The sequence below is a fragment of the Lithobates pipiens genome, unplaced genomic scaffold (genome assembly GCF_037356315.1).
Source record: "Lithobates pipiens isolate NorthernLeopardFrog02 unplaced genomic scaffold, aLitPip1_a1.2 Scaffold_8, whole genome shotgun sequence".
Taxonomy (NCBI): Eukaryota; Metazoa; Chordata; class Amphibia; order Anura; family Ranidae; genus Lithobates; species Lithobates pipiens.
The window spans coordinates 17099965-17121404 of record NW_027507903.1 but is presented as its reverse complement, the minus strand read 5'-3'; the positions used below and the strand labels follow the sequence as shown (position 1 = coordinate 17121404).

The 21440-nt window shown below is 45.0% G+C and overlaps 1 protein-coding gene across 2 annotated transcripts in view; it reads left to right on the top strand.

The window, feature by feature from the left end:
• LOC143964516 (putative E3 SUMO-protein ligase RNF212) overlaps positions 1-21232 on the top strand; it is a 75832-nt gene extending 54600 nt beyond the window's left edge. For both annotated transcript variants that reach the window (XM_077474291.1, XM_077474290.1), the window contains 4 exons: positions 4746-4794; positions 7922-7982; positions 11917-11956; positions 19698-21232. In XM_077474291.1, coding sequence (XP_077330417.1) covers positions 4746-4794; positions 7922-7982; positions 11917-11956; positions 19698-19893 — 346 coding nt within the window. In that variant the 3' untranslated portion in view covers positions 19894-21232. The remainder of the gene's footprint in view (positions 1-4745; positions 4795-7921; positions 7983-11916; positions 11957-19697) is intronic.
• Positions 21233-21440: the final 208 nt, after the last annotated feature.

Sequence of the window (21440 nt, the reverse complement as noted above, 5' to 3'; positions counted from 1 at the left end):
TCAAAATATCAACAGGGGGAAAGTTTTAAACTGGCCTAGGCAGGTATAAATCTTAATGTTCAGAAAGCCATAATAGTGAAACATATGTGAAACATGATTTCTATGGTAAGCAAGGCATGGCTGTATATATAAATGTATCCATGAAAATCATAATGCATATATGGGCTCGGTAATTGAAGACAAAAACACATGGAAGAGGGAGAAGAGTGGGGATTTCAAATCCCTGGCCCACTTGAACGGTGTTCTGGCAGATAGTGTCCTGCCATCATATAGTGTCCGCCCGCAGTACGGAGCAGACGAAGCTTCGGAAAATCTCCGAAGCTGAACGGCGCCTGCGCCGTGAGTGGAGGTGGTAGCCCCACCATCCAAGCGGACGTAGGGTTGTGAATATTAGAGGGCCCCTCGCGGGCGAGCTTCGCTCGCCACGCTTCGGGCTCGGCCTCGCTGTACTCGGCTCTTTTATATTCCTACTCTATGTCCACTTGGATGGTGGGGATAGAACCTGGACTCACGGCGCAGGCGCCGTTTATCCTCGGCAATTTTTGGAATCTGTGTTGCTGTGTACTGCGCATGCGCAGTACACAGCGGACACTATCGGATGGGGGACCTTACATGATGGGACACTGGCTGCATGGGAACTGACAGCTCAGCATGTAGCCAGGTTGCCTACAAGTTGGGATTTGTTGAAAATTAGTCATTTATTCTGCCCAGGTGGGGAAGGGGTTATTATTTTAGGTTGCCTTTCACTAAGGGGTGTATGGTAGATTTTGACGTATCAAAAGAACAGGGCCTTTAAAGCACTATGCGGTATGAAGCAAGAAGCTACTACAAAAGGTTAACTTGGCAAGACAAGTCGGCGAAGGAAAGCGGTTGCTTTGGGTAACTGTAAACTAGTGCAAACGTACATGGCAGCCAGTTAAAAGAGGTTGTAAACCTTGGAAAAAACAAAAAACAAACCCTGCAAGAAAAAGGCATAATGAACTAGTATGCATTGCATACTAGCTCATTATGAAATACTTACCTCAAAACGATGCCCTGAATCGGCACTCCGAGTACACGGCCGACATCTTCCACCGGAGTTACTTCTGGTTTCGTGGCTCCGCCGCTTTGCTTGGCCTGAGACGCAATGACGTCACAGGCACGGCTACTGAAGAAATGGCACCAGCGGGCCTTTTTCTAAGTGCGCCAATGATGTCGGCAGCAACGCATATATACTGAATATCTCCTAAACTGTGCAAGTTTAGGAGATATAACAAGGCTTACCTGTAGGTACCGTGACTATGTGGTGTAACAGAGTTTACAACCACTTTAATAAATGTGGTATCTGGCTTGGGTGAGGTGTCCTTCAGTAACGAGGGGGTCAGTGCGTTGCTTCCCTTACCAGCAGTCAGTATCCCAAGTTCAGAACCGTACCCACATTAGAGACCCACGGCCTAGCGGCATTGTGCTGGAGAGTAAAAGAGCTAGCTGAGAGCACACACGAGGTCTGCACAGGTGCTCGTGGGACCTCATTCTGTCAGGAGTGTAGGAGTGAGGTATCAGTGGTATGCTGGAATGGCATTCCCAAACAAAAAGTCCATCGGCGCACAGGCTCTAGAGGTGGTCAAAACCCACTTGTGGTTTTCAAACAACTTCTCTGCAGATTAGGAATAACAGTTGGCTGTTAAAAACATGTTTTGGCTGATGACATTGGAAGCACATGTTCCCTGGCCTTCTCATATTTGTCTTCTGGCTCCTATAGTAGAATGACCGGTTCCTAAATACTGCCAGTGGAATTTAATAAAAAGAGTGTCTTAGACACTCTACAATTCCATCACTCCTTTGCACAACAAATGTTAGTAGGGGTGACAGATTCATGTACATGTCGGGAACAGGTATATGAATCTCTTGCATGGGGGGGGGGGGGGTGTCATTGAGGCTGGAGCATCCATACCACAGAAATTCCTTCTTTGGTGCATGTTCAGGCCCTTGCTAGCTAGGGTGCTGTTCCCTGTGCCACCCTTGGTGTCTTAACAACAGATGATTCATCCCCAGCCCCATTCAGCTTCTGGTGTTCTATCAGAAAGCCACTACCCATCAGAAAATGTAACCTTAGTGACGTTCTATTGCGGCCATCGTGGTACACCCCACACTCACCCCCAAAGTAAGCCTACAGTCTGAAGTCGCCAACCAGACATATTTTTACACCCACCGGAGTCTTGCATTTCACATTTCTTTTTACCAGTAAACTGAGCTTATTTAGTGTATTTATACAGTGTTTTGAAATCCGTGACACTGTTTTGATGTTGAATTTTAAAAACAGCGGCAAGTCTGCTGATCTCACAGGTTTGCTAATCTGACAGAACTAATTTTAAAATTCAACATCAAAACAGCTTGACGGATTTCTAAATACTTTATTTAAAGTGGAGGGCCACCCTGAAAAAAAAAACACATTAAGGCCGGGTTCACACCGCTGCGATGCGGGAACGCCGCGAATCCGCTGCGTTTTCCCGCATCGCATTACTCCCGCCGGCAGTTCACACTGCCCTATGCGAACGGCTGGGAGTGTCAATGATATGTTAATGACACCCCCAGAGCCGTCCGCATATCGCAGTGCGATCTGCCGACTCGCACAGGAATCGGATCGCATGGTGTTTCTGTTGCGGACCAAAAAAAGGGTCCCGTGCGAGTTTGCTGCGGGAGCGATGCGAATTCAGCCATACTATCTGTATGGCTGAACTCGCATCGCTACGGAGATCGGATGTGATTTGCGGTGCGAATCACATCCGGATCTCCCCCCGCAGCAGTGTGAACCCGGCCTCAAAATGAAAAAAAAAGAAAAATTTTTTTTTAACTTACCAGAAATGCCTGTTGCTAGGCACATCATCCTAATCTGCCTCTTCCTCCTCCGCGGAGATCTTCTTTCTTCTCTCCTCTTCTTCTGGGTAATGGGTCGCGCTGTGTTCTGGGAGCTGTGTGTCCCAGAACACAGCGCGTCCCATTCACAAAGCGCTGCGTGACTCACGCATGCGCAGTAGGAAACGGGCAGTGAAGCCGCAGGGCTCCACTGCCTGTTTCCCTTAGCCAAAATGGCGGCACCGGGACCCGAGGGACGGGTCAGCCTCGGGCGGCCGACATCAAGGGCACCCTGGACAGGTAAGTGTGCTTATTAAAAGTCAGCAGCTACAGTGTTTGCAGCTGCTGACTTTAAATTATTATTATTTTTTTTAACTGGCCCTCCTCTTTAAGTATATAAGCTCGGTTTACTTCTAAAAATAAGTGTGAAATGCAAGACTTCGGTGGATGTAAAAAGATGCGGGTGTACCAAGATGGCCATGACTTTAGTTGCACTTTCTGATGGGTAGCGGCTTTCTGATAGAACACCTGCACTGAGATTTCCCGGCCAGAGATTGAAGTAAACAAATGGGTGCAGATGCGGGGCCCCAGGTGCATGGGGGTTCCATGATTATCTTACCTTGCATCATACTGTTCCGGATTTTCTGGGACAGTAACACTTTTTACTAAGATGTCTCTGGATGGCTGTGTCCTGCGCAGCATCCCAAAACCTGTACTGTGCCCTCCTGATCCCAGGATTGCACCCTCCTGACCCCCCCATGTACTGTGCATTTCTGCCTTGGTCTTTATATGCCTTCGAAGGTCATGCGGCACCCTCTCTCCATTTTTTAAAGCTGGCGGCCAGGTGGGAGCTTTCTGGTGATTGCTTGGTCCATTAACTATTAGTGTCTTTCAAAGTCCCCTGAGGAAGCCACCACTGCCGAAACATGTCAGGAGGAGACGCTACAGTACCAGCTTTTGCCTAATGTATTTAAGTTGACCATACTATGGACATGTGTATTTTATTATTATCAAGTTTTTATTATGTATCAATCAAAGTTTGTAAATGTTACACTCTTGATGGATTTTGCCTTTTGGCACCGCTATAATCCCACTAGTAATTCATTTACTTTTAGCAGGTAAATATAACCTATTTTTTATTGGGGGGGGGGGGGGGGGGATAACAATATATCATCACCTTATATTGCAAAGGCAGTGAAGGGGATGTGTGTATGCCACTGCCATGATGCTTCATATTGCATGACAGCAAAAAGTAAACCAATTGAAAAGGGATGTCCTACAACCACCCTGCATCTGCGTGCAATTCAGCAGCATGCTAGTGTGCAGCTTAAGGGGTTTACACAGACCATGAGTAGGCGCGATAACTCATGGAAAGACTTTTCCTATATACTGCACTTAGTTGGCGCCCTCTGCTGTTTCATTTATATATTAAAGTCTCTTCCTATATATTGCACTTAGTTGGCGCCCTCTGCTGCCTCCTTTTATAAATGCTTCCTGAAGAGCGATCTGAACGCAGATCATTCTTAAGAGTGCAGAGTGTATAAGACGCCTAATTCTTTCAGAATAAATCACAACCATAGCAACAGGTTCTAAAAATGGTAATGACAAAAACTTGCTTCAATATGGTGCTCGTGTCAGAAAACGTTGCAAAACTGTTGCAAGGCTTCCTTGAACTAGACCCAGGCTGTTTTAAAAGGGACCATACCGCCAGCAAAAAGGTGTTGGTACATATTTATTGAATTCCCTGTATGTTTTCCCCTCTCTTTCTCTATTTTCCTCCGATTCTACACTGAAAGGTGAGATACAGGTGACTTTCCATGTTGAGCGTTTACATTTCTGAAAGGTAAATGGATGAATTTTACTACTAGTATCATATATACTTATCATATTCTATATTTATTTTTTCATAGTGCTGAATCAGTGGATTTTGCTTCAAGCACACCTCAGAAGAAAACAAATGTAAGTCAGGCTAATATTTGCTGTAGGCCCTGTTCACACTTCAGTGCATCGGAAATTGCGCTAAAATCGCAGCAAAACGCGCAATATACGCTTGGGTGCTATTCATCCTAATGGCTCCGCAAAGGCGCCAAGAACGTGGGTGTTTTGTCAGGCCCAAAATCATGCTGTTTGAAAAAAGTCTGCTCCAAAAAAAAAAAGGTACAGGAGGTAGTTTGGCGCATTTTTGGAGCGGTGTCGCTGCAAATACAAAAAAAAAAAGCTAGAAAAACATGATCGCTAGACGTGAACGAGGCCTTAAAGCGGTATTATACCCAATAGCAAATATTTGTTATCTTCTTGCAGCTTACCAATCCTTAGATGTGGTGGCTGCATTTGTTTTCTTTTCTAGGCTTTCGTTCCCTTATTTTCACCTGGTGATCTGGGCAGTAAGTCTGTTGGCCAGAAAAAGCCATTAAGGAGAGCCATTTACCACTGGCAGCGGTTTTCATAATAATAAACTTTCATTCTTGTAAAACCTTTATCCCAAAAGGGACAGGACAGTTTGCTGTAACTAATAGTGGCGGCCAGTGATATTATTATTTTTTTTGGGGGGGGGGGGGGGGTGGCAAACAGTGAAAAGCCACCCTTCCCCTCCCAGTAGGGTCACCCGCACATCCCCCAATTCAGTCAATTAGTCATATGCAACACTTACCCCAGGCAGTGCTTCCCTACTCGCCGCACATCTCCTCCTCTGTCTCACTGTGGTTTCCTCGCCGTGCGTCTCCTCCTCGGCATCATGGTGGTGTCCTCGTTGTGTGTTTCCTCAGCATTATGGCGGTGTCCTTGCGGTGCATCTCCGCCCTTGGCCAGTAGGGTAGTTTCTTCTTTTGGCCAATCAGGAAATCAGGACCTGCTTCCCGATTGGCTGGGAGGCAGAATATTCACTCGTTATTGTCACATAACTGGGTGGGCTTGGGGCGCAGTGCACTGTGCCCCGAGCCCACTCTTTTTTGAAACCTATTAGAGCTCCAGGCTTTGCTCATGTGCTTAAAAAAAAAAAAAATCCCCCATTGGAATCCATGCGCCCGGCGCCGAGCATGTAGATTAGGGGGCCGGATGCATTAATGGGGGGGCAGCGCCCCTGTACCCCCTATGGATGGGCCACCACTGCTGATTATAAAGTGTAAGTTGGAGTTTGGCAGTTTGTTAGTGTATCCTCTTCAAGACCGCAATATTTATGTATACGTTGCAGCTTTTAAGTGGTTTACTGGAGTTATGGTTGAAGCTATCAGCCATAAACCCGGTATGTTTTTTTTTTTCAGCCGGCGGCTGACTTTCTAATGAAAGCAATCCAAGTGGCTCATGAGCTGCTGGAACGCTTTCAGAAGCAGCGCGGGGGGGGGGGGGGCGACAACCCCCCTCCCTCCGTTTGCCAGCATTGCTCAAGCTTACACTTTTTACTGACACGCCCAAAAAACGGCGGTGTGGCCGGCTGGTCACAGAGGCGTTAAAAGACCAGGTTATCTTTGATGAAAGTGGGGTATACATGGGCAGGGCAAATGGGGTGGAGCCAAGGGGGGGGGGGGCGTCAGAATGAGGTTTAGCCTAGGCCAGTGATGGCAAAACTTGGCACCCCAGATGTTTTGGAACTACATTTCCCATGATGATCATGCACTCTGCAATGTAGTTGAGAATGATGGGAAATGTAGTTCCAAAACATCTTGGGGTGCCAAGGTTCACCGTCACTGGCCTAGGGTGTCAAAAATCCTTGCACCAGCCCTCTAAGGGGCAGTACCTAGAGGGATCCTTGATCTTTGTTCCCAGAAGCGAACACATACATCAGTCGCAAACGCATATGTAAACGGCGTTCATAGCACACATGTGAGGTATCGCCGCGAACATTAGAGGGAGGATAAAAATAATAATTGTAGCTCTAGACCTCCTCTGTAACTCTAAACCTGGTAACCTGTAAAAAAATTGGAAGCATCGCCTATGGAGATTTTACCGTAGTTTGTCGCCATTCCACGAGTGTGCGCAATTTTAAAGCATGACTGGTATCTATTTATTTGGCGTAATATCATCTTTCATGTTTTACAAAAAAATTGGGGTATATATTGGGTTTTGTGGTTTTAAATTGACTAAAGTGTATTTTTCCCCCAAAAATTGTGTTGTGGGTCTCTGCTAAAAAATAAGTAATTTTTCGAACAAAAAAATACAGATTTAAACTAGTAAATAAAAAGGGCCAGAAAAGTCCTGGTCAGCAAGCGGGCGTCTAAATCTTCTAGTACATCTAATGCCGCGTACACGCGATCAAATTGTCTGGCGTACTTAGTCCGACATACAATCCCGCGGATAGTCCGGCAGACTTTCTACCGAACGGACTTGGTCACACACAGAAAGTCCGGCGTTTGCTAGCGCGATGACGTACAGCACGTACGACGGGACTAGAAAAAGGAAGTTCAATAGCCAGTAGCCAATAGCTTCCTTTTTCGTACTTGCTTCAGAGCATGCGTCATTCATAGTCCGCCGGACTAGCATACTGACGAACGTATTGTCCACTGAAACCCAAGTCTGACGGGAAGATTGGAGTTCAAAAATACTTTCTTAGTCCGCCGGACTTCACGCTGGAAAAGTCCGCTGAAGCCCACACACGATCGAATTGTCCGCTGAAATGCGTTTCGGCGGACTAAGTACGCCGGACAATCTGATCGTGTGTACGTGGCATAACACTCTCCTTACCCCAGACTGACAATTCTGCTGTCCAAATTCGCCCCCTGTGCTCCTTCCTCCAGAGTGGGAGCGCTCTAAGGCTGGATTCACACCTATGGCAATTTTAGTGCTTTTTGCATTTTGCAGATTTGCACTACAAAACGTGTTCCATAGGAAACCATGTTAAATGGACTGTAGTGCAAATCTGCAAAATGCAAAAAGCACTAAAACTGCATAGGTGTGAATCCAGCCTAATGCAGGAGGTGTGTTACTGGTCAGATCACCAGGGGAAAACAGAGGGCGAAAAATGCCTAAAATATGAAAACGAATGCACCCCCCACATTTAATTGGTAAACTGCAATATAGTACATTTTTGGTTTAGTACCACTTTTATGTACACAGTGTACTTCTATTGATTTATAATATTATATTTTCCTAGTTTACTATTGCTGCACCAACCAGACTGTCACTGATAAGCTCACCCCGTGAGAGATGCCAAGGTGAGTTCATACAGTTTCTATGTTGTAATTTGATGGTGGAGAATAGACAAATCAAATGATTTTTACACTTCTTTATTACATTTTGACATTTTTTGAGAGATTTATATTGAAAGCTGATAAAAGGAACTTCAATTCTGTTCTGTTTATATTGGTTATGTTAATTTACCTGGTAACTTCAATTACTGTACGTGATATTATTATTATTATCGATTTTATATAGCGCCAACAGTTTACGCAGCGCTTTACAATGTATAGGGGGGACAACACAATTACAGTACAATACAAAAGGTACAGGAGGGCCCGGCTCGTAGAGCTTACATTCTAAAGGGAGGGGGTGGGGGTACAAAAGGAAATAGCTGCAGAGAATGATTTGATGGGGGGTGGCTCGGGGACAGTTAAGTGAGTGTGGGATAGACTTCCCTGAATAAATGAGTTTTCAGGGAACTCTTAAAGGTGGACAGGGTAGGGGCTGAGCGGACAGACAGGGGCAGGGAGTTCCAGAGGATGGGAAAGGCTCTGGAGAAGTCTTGAAGGCGAGCATGAGAGGAGGTAACAAAGGAGCTACAAAGCAGGAGGACCTCAGAGGAGCGGATATACAGTATATAGATAGCTACAGCCACTTTAATTATCAGTAGGGGTAGCGGGCCACCATTTTTGGGCAGAACAAGTTTTTTTACCTTTTTAGATCCTGGCTAATGTAGATTAGGGTTGCCACCTGTCCAGGATTCACCCTGGGTAATGTAGATTAGGGCTGCCACCTGTCCAGGATTCACCCTGGGTAATGTAGATTAGGGTTGCCATCTGTCCAGGATTCACCCTGGGTAATGTAGATTAGGGTTGCCACCTGTCCAGGATTCACCCTGGGCAATTTAGGTTAGGGTTGCCAACTGTCCAGGATTCACCCTGGGTAACGTAGATTACGGCTGCCACCTGTCCAGGATTCACCCTGGGTAATGTAGATTAGGGTTGCCACCTGTCCAGGATTCACCCTGGGTAATGTAGATTAGGGTTGCCATCTGTCCAGGATTCACCCTGGGTAATGTAGATTATGGCTGCCACCTGTCCAGGATTCACCCTGGGTAACGTAGATTAGGGTTGCCACCTGTCCAGGATTCACCCTGGGTAATGTAGATTAGGGTTGCCACCTGTCCAGGATTCACCCTGGGTAATGTAGATTAGGGTTGCCACCTGTCCAGAATTCACCCTGAGTAATGTAGATTATGGCTGCCACCTGTCCAGGATTCACCCTGGGTAATTTAGATTATGGCTGCCACCTGTCCAGGATTCACCCTGGGTAATTTAGATTAGGGTTGCCACCTGTCCAGGATTCACCCTGGGTAATGTAGATTAGGGTTGCCACCTGTCCAGAATTCACCCTGGGTAATGTAGATTATGGCTGCCACCTGTCCAGGATTCACCCTGGGTAATTTAGATTAGGGCTGCCACCTGTCCAGGATTCACCCTGGGTAATTTAGATTAGGGTTGCCACCTGTCCAGGATTCACCCTGGGTAATGTAGATTATGGTTGCCACCTGTCCAGGATTCACCCTGGGTAATGTAGATTATGGCTGCCACCTGTCCAGGATTCACCCTGGGTAATTTAGATTATGGTTGCCACCTGTCCAGAATTCACCCTGGGTAATTTAGATTAGGGTTGCCACCTGTCCAGGATTCACCCTGGGTAATATAGATTAGGGTTGCCACCTGTCCAAGAATCACCCAGACAGTCTAGGTTTTGAATCATGTGTCCAGGTTTCAGTCCGCCTGAAACCCAGACACATTATTCTGACCGGCAGGTTCCACATCACTGAAGGGTGAGGTGATGTCAGCCAGAGCAATTTGGCTACACCCACTGTTCACTGTGACACAATATGAGCGCCACATTACTACTCTCCTTGGGGCACTCAAAGGTGTCCCAGGTATTTTATAATCCTATAATGTTCACTACGGGGAAAAAAAAAATTGCCCTGTGCCGCTAAAGTGTTCAGGTTTGGTGTGAAGCCGTGGAAACCCTAATGTAGATCAACAATTAAATGTGTGAATTGCGGCCCCTGGTGCAGACTATTGATTACATAAGCAATGTACAGTATACATTGTTTCAGGCATAGTTTTACCTTCCCTATGAGATCTTAGGCTCCGCTCACATCTATGCAGGTGTAGCAGTGCATGTGCTTGTTGTGTTTAGGGCAGCCCATTCATTTCAGTGAGCTTCACTACTCGCTAAAATCACACAAAAGTGCACAACTGTAGGAGGGGATTGGGATTGGCGCCAAGAACACAAGTCTCTGCCCCACTCCTCTCCTTGCTAGAACAGTGACCCTCCTGCTGAGGCTGTACCCTCTGCCATCTTGTGCCCACTCCATGCCAGAGGACATTCCCCATGACTATGCTCCAGGAGGCGGAGTGTAATATGTTGGGGGCGTGGCCCGGTGGGAGAACAGGCTGCCATAACCCCAGTATCCCCGTTTTTTCGGCCAACGGTCCGTTACAAGATGTAAGTGGTCTCTGCAGCGAATTCGCAGAAGATCACTTTTACCCCCCGCTCCTGCCGCGATCCGGTGCCCTCTCCCGCTTACTGGAGCCGCCGGTAGCGTCGGAGCCGATCGCGCCTGTCTTCTGGGCTGACATGGAGACAAGTGAGAGGAAGATGGCCCCCACCCATCTCCAAGACACTGCAGGGCAAAAGCAACGTCATAACGTCACTTCTGCCCATAGCTCTTAAAGGGCCATTTTTTTTTTTTTTAAATTACAATTTATTTTTTTTATTGCATTTTAGTGTAAATATGAGATCTGAGGTCTTTTTGACCCCCCAGATCTCATATTTAGAGGTCCTGCCCTGCTTTTCTTCTATTACAAGGGATGTTTACATTCCTTGTAATAGGAATAAAAGTGACAGTTTTTTTTTAGTTTTTTTTTTTTTAAAACAGTGTAAAAATAAAAAGTAAAAGGTAAAATAAATAAGGAAAAAATATATTTTTTAAACGCGCCCCATCCCGTCGAGCTTGCATGCAGAAGTGAACGCATACGTGAGTAGAGCCCGCATATGAAAACTGTGTTAAAATCACACATGAGAGGTATCAACGCGATCGGTAGAGCGAGAGCAATAATTCTCGCCCTAGACCTCCTCTGTAACTCAAAACATGCAACCTGTCGAATTTTTTAAATGTCGCCTATGGAGATTTTTAAGGGTAAAAGTTTGTCACCATTCCACGAGTGGGCGCAATTTTGAAGCATGACATGTTGGGTATCAATTTACTCAGCATAACATTATCTTTCACAATATAATTTTTTTTTAAATCAGGCTAACTTTACTGTCTTATTTTTTAATACAAAAAAGTGTATTTAAAAAAAAAAAAGTGTGCTTGTAAGACCGCTGTGCAAATACGGTGTGACAGAAAGTATTGCAACGACCGCCATTTTATTCTCTAGGGTGTTAGAAAAAAAATGTAGAATGTTTGGGGGTTCTAAGTAATTTTCTAGCAAAAAAAAAAAAAAAAACCTGTTTTTAACTTGTAAACACCACATCTAAAAAAGAGGCCCGGTCTTAAAGTGGTTAAGAATCAATGTGAACATATATAGGCACTGTGCGGCGCTACACATTAGCGCTGCACATTGGGTATATATGTTCACATTGTCACATTTTGAGGAAGTGGTGAGTGCTGGCAGCTATTTTCTAGTATTTTGTTATTTTTATTTTTTGCGTTTTTGAGGTTTTATTCAAAAAAAGTAGTTTTTTTGAGTTTTTAGTTTTGGCAGTTCACAAGGTTTATACATATATTACGAATCAATGGCACCATTTGTGCTTGCAAAAGGGATGCACCTTTTTTTTTTGTGCATTGTGTGAACATGCATGATTTTGCACTTGTCCCCACAGCAAAGCATATTTTCTAAAGTTTACTTGTTTATGTGTAGTAAGCAATCTGTCATTTTACAGGTCACAATCCCCACAAAATGAATACTACAGGCTCATTAAGGTAAACAATTATCAATTAAGGTAAATAAGTGGATGTTGGTTTAAGCCAGGGATCCTCAAACTACGGCCCTCCAGCTGTTGCAAAACTACACATCCCATGAGGCATTGTGCAGCTCTGACATTCACAGACATGACTAGGCATGATGGGAATTGTAGTTCCTGAACAACTGGAGGGCCGTAGTTTGAAGACCCATGGTTTAATAGATGTAGCTATCTTAAAACTGAACTGCAGGACTTCAGCCACTTTATAAAATGTGGTGGCATACCTTGAGTTAAGTCCAGTTTACATTGACCAGTTTTTACAGAGCTCCGGGAGTACAGCTACCACTATACTCCCGGGGCTCTGACAGAAGAGACGGTGCATTTTCACACACAGCATCTCTCCCCTCTGCTGTTTATTGACATAATATGTACCGTATATACTCGAGTATAAGCCGAGATTTTCAGCCTCTTTTTTGAGGCTGAAAGTGCCCCCTCGGCTTATACTCGAGTCACCGCTGTCTGACTGCTCGATCAGCGTATCGAGCAGACAGACAGCGGACATTCTAAAATTCAAAAGCCGCGCCTCCGCCTCCGCCTTCGCCTGTGATAGGCGGAACACTGAATTTCCCAGCAGTCAGTGTTCCGCCTATCACGGACATCCGCTCATCCTCGTACTACGGACGAGGATGAGACGATGTCCGTGATAGGCGGAACACAGGCTTCTGGGAAATTCAGTGTTCCGCCTATCACAGGCGAAGGCGGAGGCGCGGCTTTTGAATTTTAGAATGGCCGCCGAGAAGAGCGGCGATCTTGGAAGGACGGAGGAGGCTCGGGACGACGGCTCGGGACGGCGGCTCGGGACGGCGGCTCGGGACGGCGGCTCGGGACGGCGGCTCGGGACGGAGGCTCGGGACGGAGGCTCGGGACGGAGGCTCGGGACGGAGGCTCGGGACGGAGGCTCGGGACACAGGCTCGGGACACAGGTAGGCTGGACACACACACAAGGCTGCACGGACACACACACACAGGGATGGATGGATGGACACACACACACAGGGATGGATGGATGGATGGACACACACACAGGGATGGATGGATGGATGGACACACACACAGGGATGGATGGATGGATGGATGGATGGACACACACACAGGGATGGATGGATGGACACACACACAGGGATGGATGGATGGACGGACACACACACAGGGATGGACGGACACACACACAGGGATGGACGGACACACACACAGGGATGGACGGACACACAGGGATGGACAGCCATGTCTCACCCTCGGCTTATACACGAGTCAATAAGTTTTCCAGTTTTTTGGGGGTAAATTGGGGGCCTCGGCTTATATTCGGGTCGGCCTATACTCGAGTATATACGGTATGTGAAATTAAACCAGGCTAGTGGTGAAAAACAATCATTAATAAATAGAGATAAGAGCTGCCAGCACGCCATGGGATATTTTTTACAGCAACAAATAGACAATAAATAATGTGCTGTGCTGCAATCCAAATGAAACATTATAGTATGTGACAAAATAATATACAACAAAAAATCAAATACATAAAATAAATAAAATGTCTCACATAGTCCAAAAAAAGATGTGATGAAATGATCCTCCAAAAATACCTCTCATAGAATGCTCCATGACCACCACACAGACTCAATCCCGCTTACCGGAATGACATGACTAATAATATAAAGAGTTATATCTCGCTTGTATAGGTTATTTCAGCAAGACGTCAGTTGTGACGAAACGTGTAGGGTAGAGCCTATGATGTAATCACGTTTTTGTCAGAAACCATGAAATCAGACCAAGACAGAGGTACACAGTTAAATCACGCTTGTTTAATAATAAAAAGTGAATAGAACAAACGTAGTAAAAACAGAGCCAGAGTTCAGGAACGGATAGTAAGACAAGCCAAACGTCATGGAGTCGGAGATGAGCATAGTAAAAGAGCAAGCAGGATCTGGAGCCAGAAGGGATGTCAGCCAAGCAAGTCTTTTAACAGGAATGCAGGAGAGCGTCTCTGTGATGTTGACCAAGGTGAAGGCAGAGATCCTCTGGGCTGGACGGCTTAAGTGGCAGGACTGACGAGCAGGATATCATCAACAGGTGAGTCACTGTGGAGAGATAATAGCTGGCAATTAGCCGACAGCTGAGGGGCCAGCTCAGAGAGGGAAGGGCTGAGCCCAGCCCTGACGGTTATTTTTTACAGAAGGAAGGCGATATTGTGAGCTCTATTCAGTCTTGGAATTTTTTTTATACAGCCTTTATTAAAGTCATTTTAGTTGGATCTCCTAATATGTGGAGATTTTTCTTCTCCTTTCGGGGACATTCGTGGTGATAATGGTCGGAGAGCTGATGCACATTGTGGCGTTCTTGCAGGAGGTAAATGGAAACATTTTGTGAAGGAATAACCAATACAAGTGAGATATGACTCATAATATTCGTCATATTGTTCCAGTAAGCGGGATCAAGTCTCTGAGAAATGTTTTTGGAGGATCATCATTTCATCACATCTTTTTTTGGACTACAGTATTTGGGACATTTTAGGTATTTGATTTTTTGTTATATGTTATGTTGTCACATACCATATTGGTTCATTTGGATTGCAGTGCAGCAAATTATTTGTCAGTTCAATCACAGAAGTGAATGAGTTCACTTAATACAAAGTGCTCTGTGATTGGGCAGAAGGAGGGGGGGGGTGGGCGGAGCAGCTCTATACAACACTGCAGCGGCAGGATCTGGGGTCAGAGTGCCGGAAGTATAGCAACAGTTCTGTTCCTAGCACTAAGTAAAATTACATATTGATAAACCGATAAGTCCACGAGGTGGCATGCACCTCGTTGGACTTAACTCCTAATAATGCAGAACAGTATAGAAAGTGACTGAATTCCTGGAGTCCAGCTTTAACATGTGTTACGCCCTTTCTTTTGAGTAAATTAGATCTTATTATAGTTCACATTAAAGAAACTCGGTTAACGACTTCAGCCCCGGAAGGTTTTTACCCCCTAAACGACCAGGCCACTTTTTGCGATACGGCACTGCCTTACTATTTTCCCCACAAATAGAGCTTTCTTTTGGTGGTATTTGATCACCTCTGCGGTTTTTATTTTTTGTGCTATAAACAAAAAAAGAGCGACAATTTTGAAAAAAAAACAAAAACAATATTTTTTTTACTTTGTGCTATACTACATATCTAATAAAAAATGTAAAAAAATAAAAATCGAACTTCTTCATTAATTTAAGCCAATATGTATTCTGCTACATATTTTTGGTAATTAAATTCCTAATAAGTGTAAATTGATTGTATAACTTTCAAGCAAACCAAACTATGGGATATTTTTATGGGATTTTTAGCAATTTTTTTTCTACTAGTAATGGTGGCGATCAGCGATTTTTAGTGGGACATTGCAGCGGACAAATAGGACACTTTTGACACTTTTTTTGGGAACCAGTGACATTATTACAGTGATCAGTGCAAAAACTGTTACTGTAAAAATGACACTGGCAGGGAAGGGGTTAACACCAGGGGCAATCACAATGTTAAGCCCTGGCAATACTCTGCAATACCCTGCAATACTCGGTGATACCCAGCCATGCTCAGCCAATTGGGGAGATGACGTGGATATTACAGTGGGGGAGATGTACCGTATATACTCGAGTATAAGCCGAGATTTTCAGCCCCTTTTTTTAGGCTGAAAGTGCCCCCCTCGGCTTATACTCGAGTCACGGAGATCAGGTAGACAGACGGCGGCCATTCCACTATTCAAAAGCCGCGCCTCCCTGTCTGTGATAGGCGGAACACTCAATTTCCCAGCAGTCAGTGTTCCGCCTATCACGGACATCCGCTCATTCTCATACTATGGACGAGGATGAGAGGATGTCCGTGATAGGCGGAACACTGACTGCTGGGAAATTGAGTGTTCCGCCTATCACAGACAGGGAGGCGCGGCTTTTGAACAGTTGAATGGCCGCCGTCTGTCAGACGAGAAGGAGAGGTGCGGCATGGCACACAGAGGCTGCAGATTGGCACAGGTAGGCAGGGATGGACACAGCGATGGACGGGACACAGCGATGGACAGGACACAGGGATGGACACAGGGATGTCTCACCCTCGGCTTATACACGAGTCAATAAGTTTTCCCAGTTTTTTTGTGGTAAATTAGGGGCCTCGGCTTATACTCGGATCGACCTATACTCGAGAATATACGGTATATTACAGTGGGGGAGATTGTGGATATTACAGGTGGATATCACAGGTTTTTTCAAATTCAATTATTATTTGCTGATCCGAAAAATGATCCGATCCGTGACTCTGATCCGAGGAACGATCCGATCCGTGAGTTTTTTGATCCGTTGCACCCCTAGCTAGTATGCATAGCATACTAGCTCATTATGTATTACTTACCTTAGATCAAAGCCCTCACAGCGATCCTTGTTCACCGCTCCCAGAGTTACTTTCGGATATTGAGGGCTCCGGCGCTGTGATTGGCCCGAAGCCGCGATCACTCCCCCGCGTGGGAGCCGCCATTAACGGCACAGTCTAACTGAGGCGACGGCACATACTGCCATTGCTTCAGTGCGCATGTGCCGATGATGTCGGCACATGCAGATACAGGGGATATCTCCTAAACCGTGGTTTAGGAGATACCCAGGGTAGCTACAGGTAAGCCTTATTATAGGCTTACCTGTAGTAAAAAGTGGTTGTAAAGGGTTTACAACCACTTTAACACTTGTTAGGTACACACTTAACACTTTGATTACCCAAGGATGTAAACCACTTGTCGACCAGCCATAGGTGTACGTCGGGCTCATACATGGCGATCTGTGGGCACTGATTGGCCAGCAGGGGAGCCAATCAGCACAGAGACAGAACAGGGATCTTCCATAGTAAACAAGGCAGATCTCCGTTCTGTCAGGCAATGACACACATCCTGTCTTTCTGCTATGCAGGAAGACGGATCTGTGCGTTATCCCAGGCAGCCCATCCCCCATACAGTTAGAAACACACTGAGGGGACACATCTAACTCCTTGATCGCCCCTATTAACCCCTTCCCTGTCAATGGCATTAGTACAATGTCAGTGCATTTTTTTTAGCACTGATTACTGTAATAATGTAAAAGACATATGGAGCTGCGCCAATATCAACAATTGATTATTAGCAGAAAAATGAAAACCATAAATAAATAATATAAATATAAATCGTACATTTACATTAGTTAAAGAGGAAATAAACCCTGATGGGTTTACTTGCTCTTTGTCTCCCTGTAAAGGTAAAGCATAATGGGCTACTATGCATCGCATAGTAGCCCATTATGTGTCACTTACCTGACACAGGAGCCAGCGAAGTCACCGCTGTCCCCTGTAGTCTGGAGCGTCCATCTTCTTCCGGGTATCGCTGCTCTGGCCACTCACAGCGCCGGAGCAGCGATGATGTCACTCCTGCGCATGCGCACGGGAGCCGCCACTAACGGCATATCGCCATTAGCAGCGGCATGCTGCTAACGGCGATCGTGCCCCTGCACGCCGCTGTCTACAGCACATGCGCCGTAGACAGCTGTGACTGTCTTTTAGTAAATATCTCCTAAACCGTATAGGTTTAGGAGATATTTCTTGGACCTACAGGTAAGCCTTAATCTAGGCTTACCTGCATGTCAAAGTGGTTTGTAAGGGTTTACAACCACTTTAATCCTCCATTAACACCTCGGTGACTCCACACAGAAACAAAGTGCCCGACCACCAGAATATGAATCTGCTTACCAGATGGCAAAGCATGAGCAGCGTTCGGCTACAACCCAGCCGTGGCCTTTAGCTTACACTGAAGACACTTTGAATCATACAGGACTGGACCACCATAACAGGAAAACCCACTCTGATGTTTCATAGGATCATACCGTATGTGGGTGGTGTAGCACCAAACTCAAAAGAAAGAAAAACTGCCCATAGTGTGATACCGCTCATAAGTTTAATAAAAAAATGGTATTGCACTTACATATTAAATGAGATCATTTGCATTAAAAACAAAAGCCGGCTGGCAAAGTACGGAGCCCGTCCTCCTCTCGAGTAGCGTGGTGGCGTCACTGCGTGCCCTTCCAGATTCGTTTCATTATAGATGACGTTTCCAATGGGGAACTGAGCAAGCAGCTTGCAATGGGGGCACCCGAGCCATGGCTCTGCATGCCCATTCACACACAGAGCCGCAGCTCGGCTCCCACCCCCCCTGTCTCCTCTCATCGGCTCAGTGGCTGTGATTGACAGCAGCAGGACACAATAGCTCCCGCTGCTGTCTCAACCAATGAGGGAGAGTCCCTGGAGAGCAAAGGCTCTCATGCACATCGCTAGATCGAGATGGGGCTCAGGTGAGTATTAGGGGCCTGCTGCACAGTTTTTTTTTTTTACCTTCATGCATGAAGGTAAAAAACCTTGAGCCTTTAGAACCACTTTAACCCCTTCCCAGTCAATGTCATTAGTACAGTGCCAGTGTATAGGATTAGCACTGTAGTAGTGGCACTGGTGATGTCAATGTCGGTCTACTACCCACCCAGTGTCAGTTAGTGTCAAATTTACCACCACACTATCTCCGCCATTATTCGCTTAAAAAAATAGCTAAACATTCTAGTATATAAACCATAGTTTGTAGACACTATAACTTTCACTCAAACCAATCAATATACGCTTACTGGGATTTTCTTTTTTTGTTTACCAAAGACATGTAGCAGAATATATTTTGACCTAAATTTAAAAAGAAATTAGATTTTTTTATTTTTTTTGGATATGTGTTATGGCAGAAAGTAAAAAATACCGTATTTTCCGGCGTATAAGACGACCTTTTACATGTAAAAAAATTGGCCAAAAAGCAGGGGTCGTCTTACATGCCGGGTCAGCCCCTCGGATGGCTGCTTGGTGTTCGGTAATACTGTATGTAGCTTCGGCTAGATACAGTATATACCGCTGAGCCAATCCTGGTGAGCGATGTATTCAAATGAATACAAAGCCTGCTCGGATTGGAGTAACGACCTCTGCCAATCCGAGCAGGCTACTCTGTAGCCTGCTCGGATTGGCTTGGAGAGTCAGAGAGGCGCGGGCTGATGTTACAGCCTCTGCCAATCCAAGCAGGCTTTGTATTCATTAATAGAATACATCGCTCGCCGTGATTGGCTCCAGCAAATGCAGGAAGAAGGAAGAAATATGAAGCCTCGGAAGCCTCGAAAGCCGGGTCGTCTTATACGGTAAGTACAGTTTTAAAAGCGTTTTTGTCCTGTAAGATTAGGGGGTCGTCTTATATGCAGGGTCGCCTTATACACCGGCAAATACGGTGTTTTTTTTCCCACACTTTTCAGTCTTTTTCCGTTATATAAAATAAAACAAAAAAAACAGTGGTGATCAAATACCACCAAAAGAAAGCACAATTTTGTGTGAATTTTTTTTTATCAATTTTATTTGGGTACAGCGTTGCATGACCGAGCAATTGCCAGTTAAATTATCACAGTGCCAAATAGCAAAAAAAATAGCCTGATCTTGAAGGGGGTAAAACCCGTGGTTAAGATCTGCTTATTATTTTAACCAGGTATTATTGTTTTTTTTTTGTATGTTAGTATTAATATTCTCAGACTCTCACGTTGCTTTGAGCATTGTAGTAGGTGCACATTATTATTATTTTTTTTATTATAATGTAAACCGTTCCATTTGAACGCCATGCTCCGTGTTAGAAACAAATGAATCCTTATTGTGCTCTATACAGGTCTACTGGTGGCTCCTTGCAGCCAAACATCTATCACCAGCTGTCACAGTCGGCATCACAGATGGACCGTAGAGGTTCCTGGAACTTCTCAAGCCCAGGATTATCTCAGCTGCTTTCTCAGACATCAGCCTCTTCCCAATCCTCAAAGGTGCGCCAGCCAATTACCCTTACCAACATCCTGCAGCGCCGGCATTAAGAATGTTCTCCATATGTAGATTAGATGGATGAACTGAAAGTTCAGCAAAGTTCTCTCTTGATGGTCCTTCTTGTCCTATGACTTTTTCCCCCAAGCTTAAAGGATAGCTCGACCCAGGAAGAAATATGAAATATATTGCAGTTTAGTGTCCTTAAATGTGCCGGGTGCCTATTTTTTAAGCTAAGAACATTTTTAGGAAATACTTATTGGACCTGCCAAAAGCGCTGTGTTCTTTTCACTTCCTTTGAGCTGCACCAAAGAATATCTTCCTTCCTGGCTATCTTCTGTAACCTACCAATTGCACTGTCCCTCCCCCCCATGTAGTGGGGATGGTTTGTAGTCCATATCAGGAGAGCAGCTTAGGATAGCAAACATGGCTTCCTCCATAGATACAGTGGAGAAGTGATGTAGTCACCCAGGGACAGGAAGTGTTTTCTTTTCAGGATTACCAGGTGAAGATAAAGCAAATTTAAAGAGGAAGTAAAGGCAAAATTTAAAAAACAAAAAAAAAATACACCCTGTAAGGCAAAGGCATAATGAGCTAGTATGCATAGCATACTAGCTCATTATGAATAACTTAGCTGAGAACGAAGCCGCCGAAGCAGTCCACCATCTTCCTCTTCGCCACTGCCATGTATCCCGGAGCGACTTCCGGGTCTCGCTGCTCCGGCGCTGTGATTCGCCAGAGCCGCGATGACGTCACTCCGGCGCATTCGCACGGGAGCCGACACTCGCGACATATCGCAGCGGCCTGCCCAGTGCGCCTGTGCGCCGTAGACAGCGGTGGCTGTCTTCGGGTAAATATCTCCTAAACCGTATAGGTTTAGGAGATATTTCTTGGACCTACAGGTAAGCCTTAATCTAGGCTTACCTGTAGGTCAAAGTTGGTTGTAAGGGTTTACAACCACTTTAAGCATAACAAAAAAATAAATAAAAATGAAAGAAAACAAATGCATCCACCACACCAAGGACTCTTAAGTTGCAATATATTTTTTGGGTTTAAGAGCTTATTTACACCACAAAATCCTGCAATGCACAATAAAGCAATAACAAAAAAATAAAGTTTTTTGATTCCTGCCGTTAAAAAAATAAAAATACACTGCAACAAGTTAAAACTCCATTTACTGCTCATAAACGCGCTAATTGCAACATGCGTGGTGTGTGAATTCAGCCTCAGAAATTCCAACAGATGCCCAAGTTTTTAGACAAAGATGAGGTTTGTTTTTGTTTAATGTAATGCAATTAAAATGTACTGTCACTTCATTTCTGATTTAATTCTGGTTTCAAAATGTTGTTCTTGGTTAAATAAAAGAGCACGTAATGCTTCCTTTTAGAGTCATGGTCTTCACATGCAGTCTGATGGATTAGGTCGCTTTCACACAAAGGGTCATATCAGTTTTTCAAGTGAAACTCATCAGACGGTCCATTCCCCCCCATGTATAGATTCAGTCCATTAAAAAAGGAAAAAATAAATAAAAAAACCCAGAAGAGGATCCATCCTCCTCCATCCAGGTGAATTCGACTGGAGGGCAATCAGGTGTAAAAAG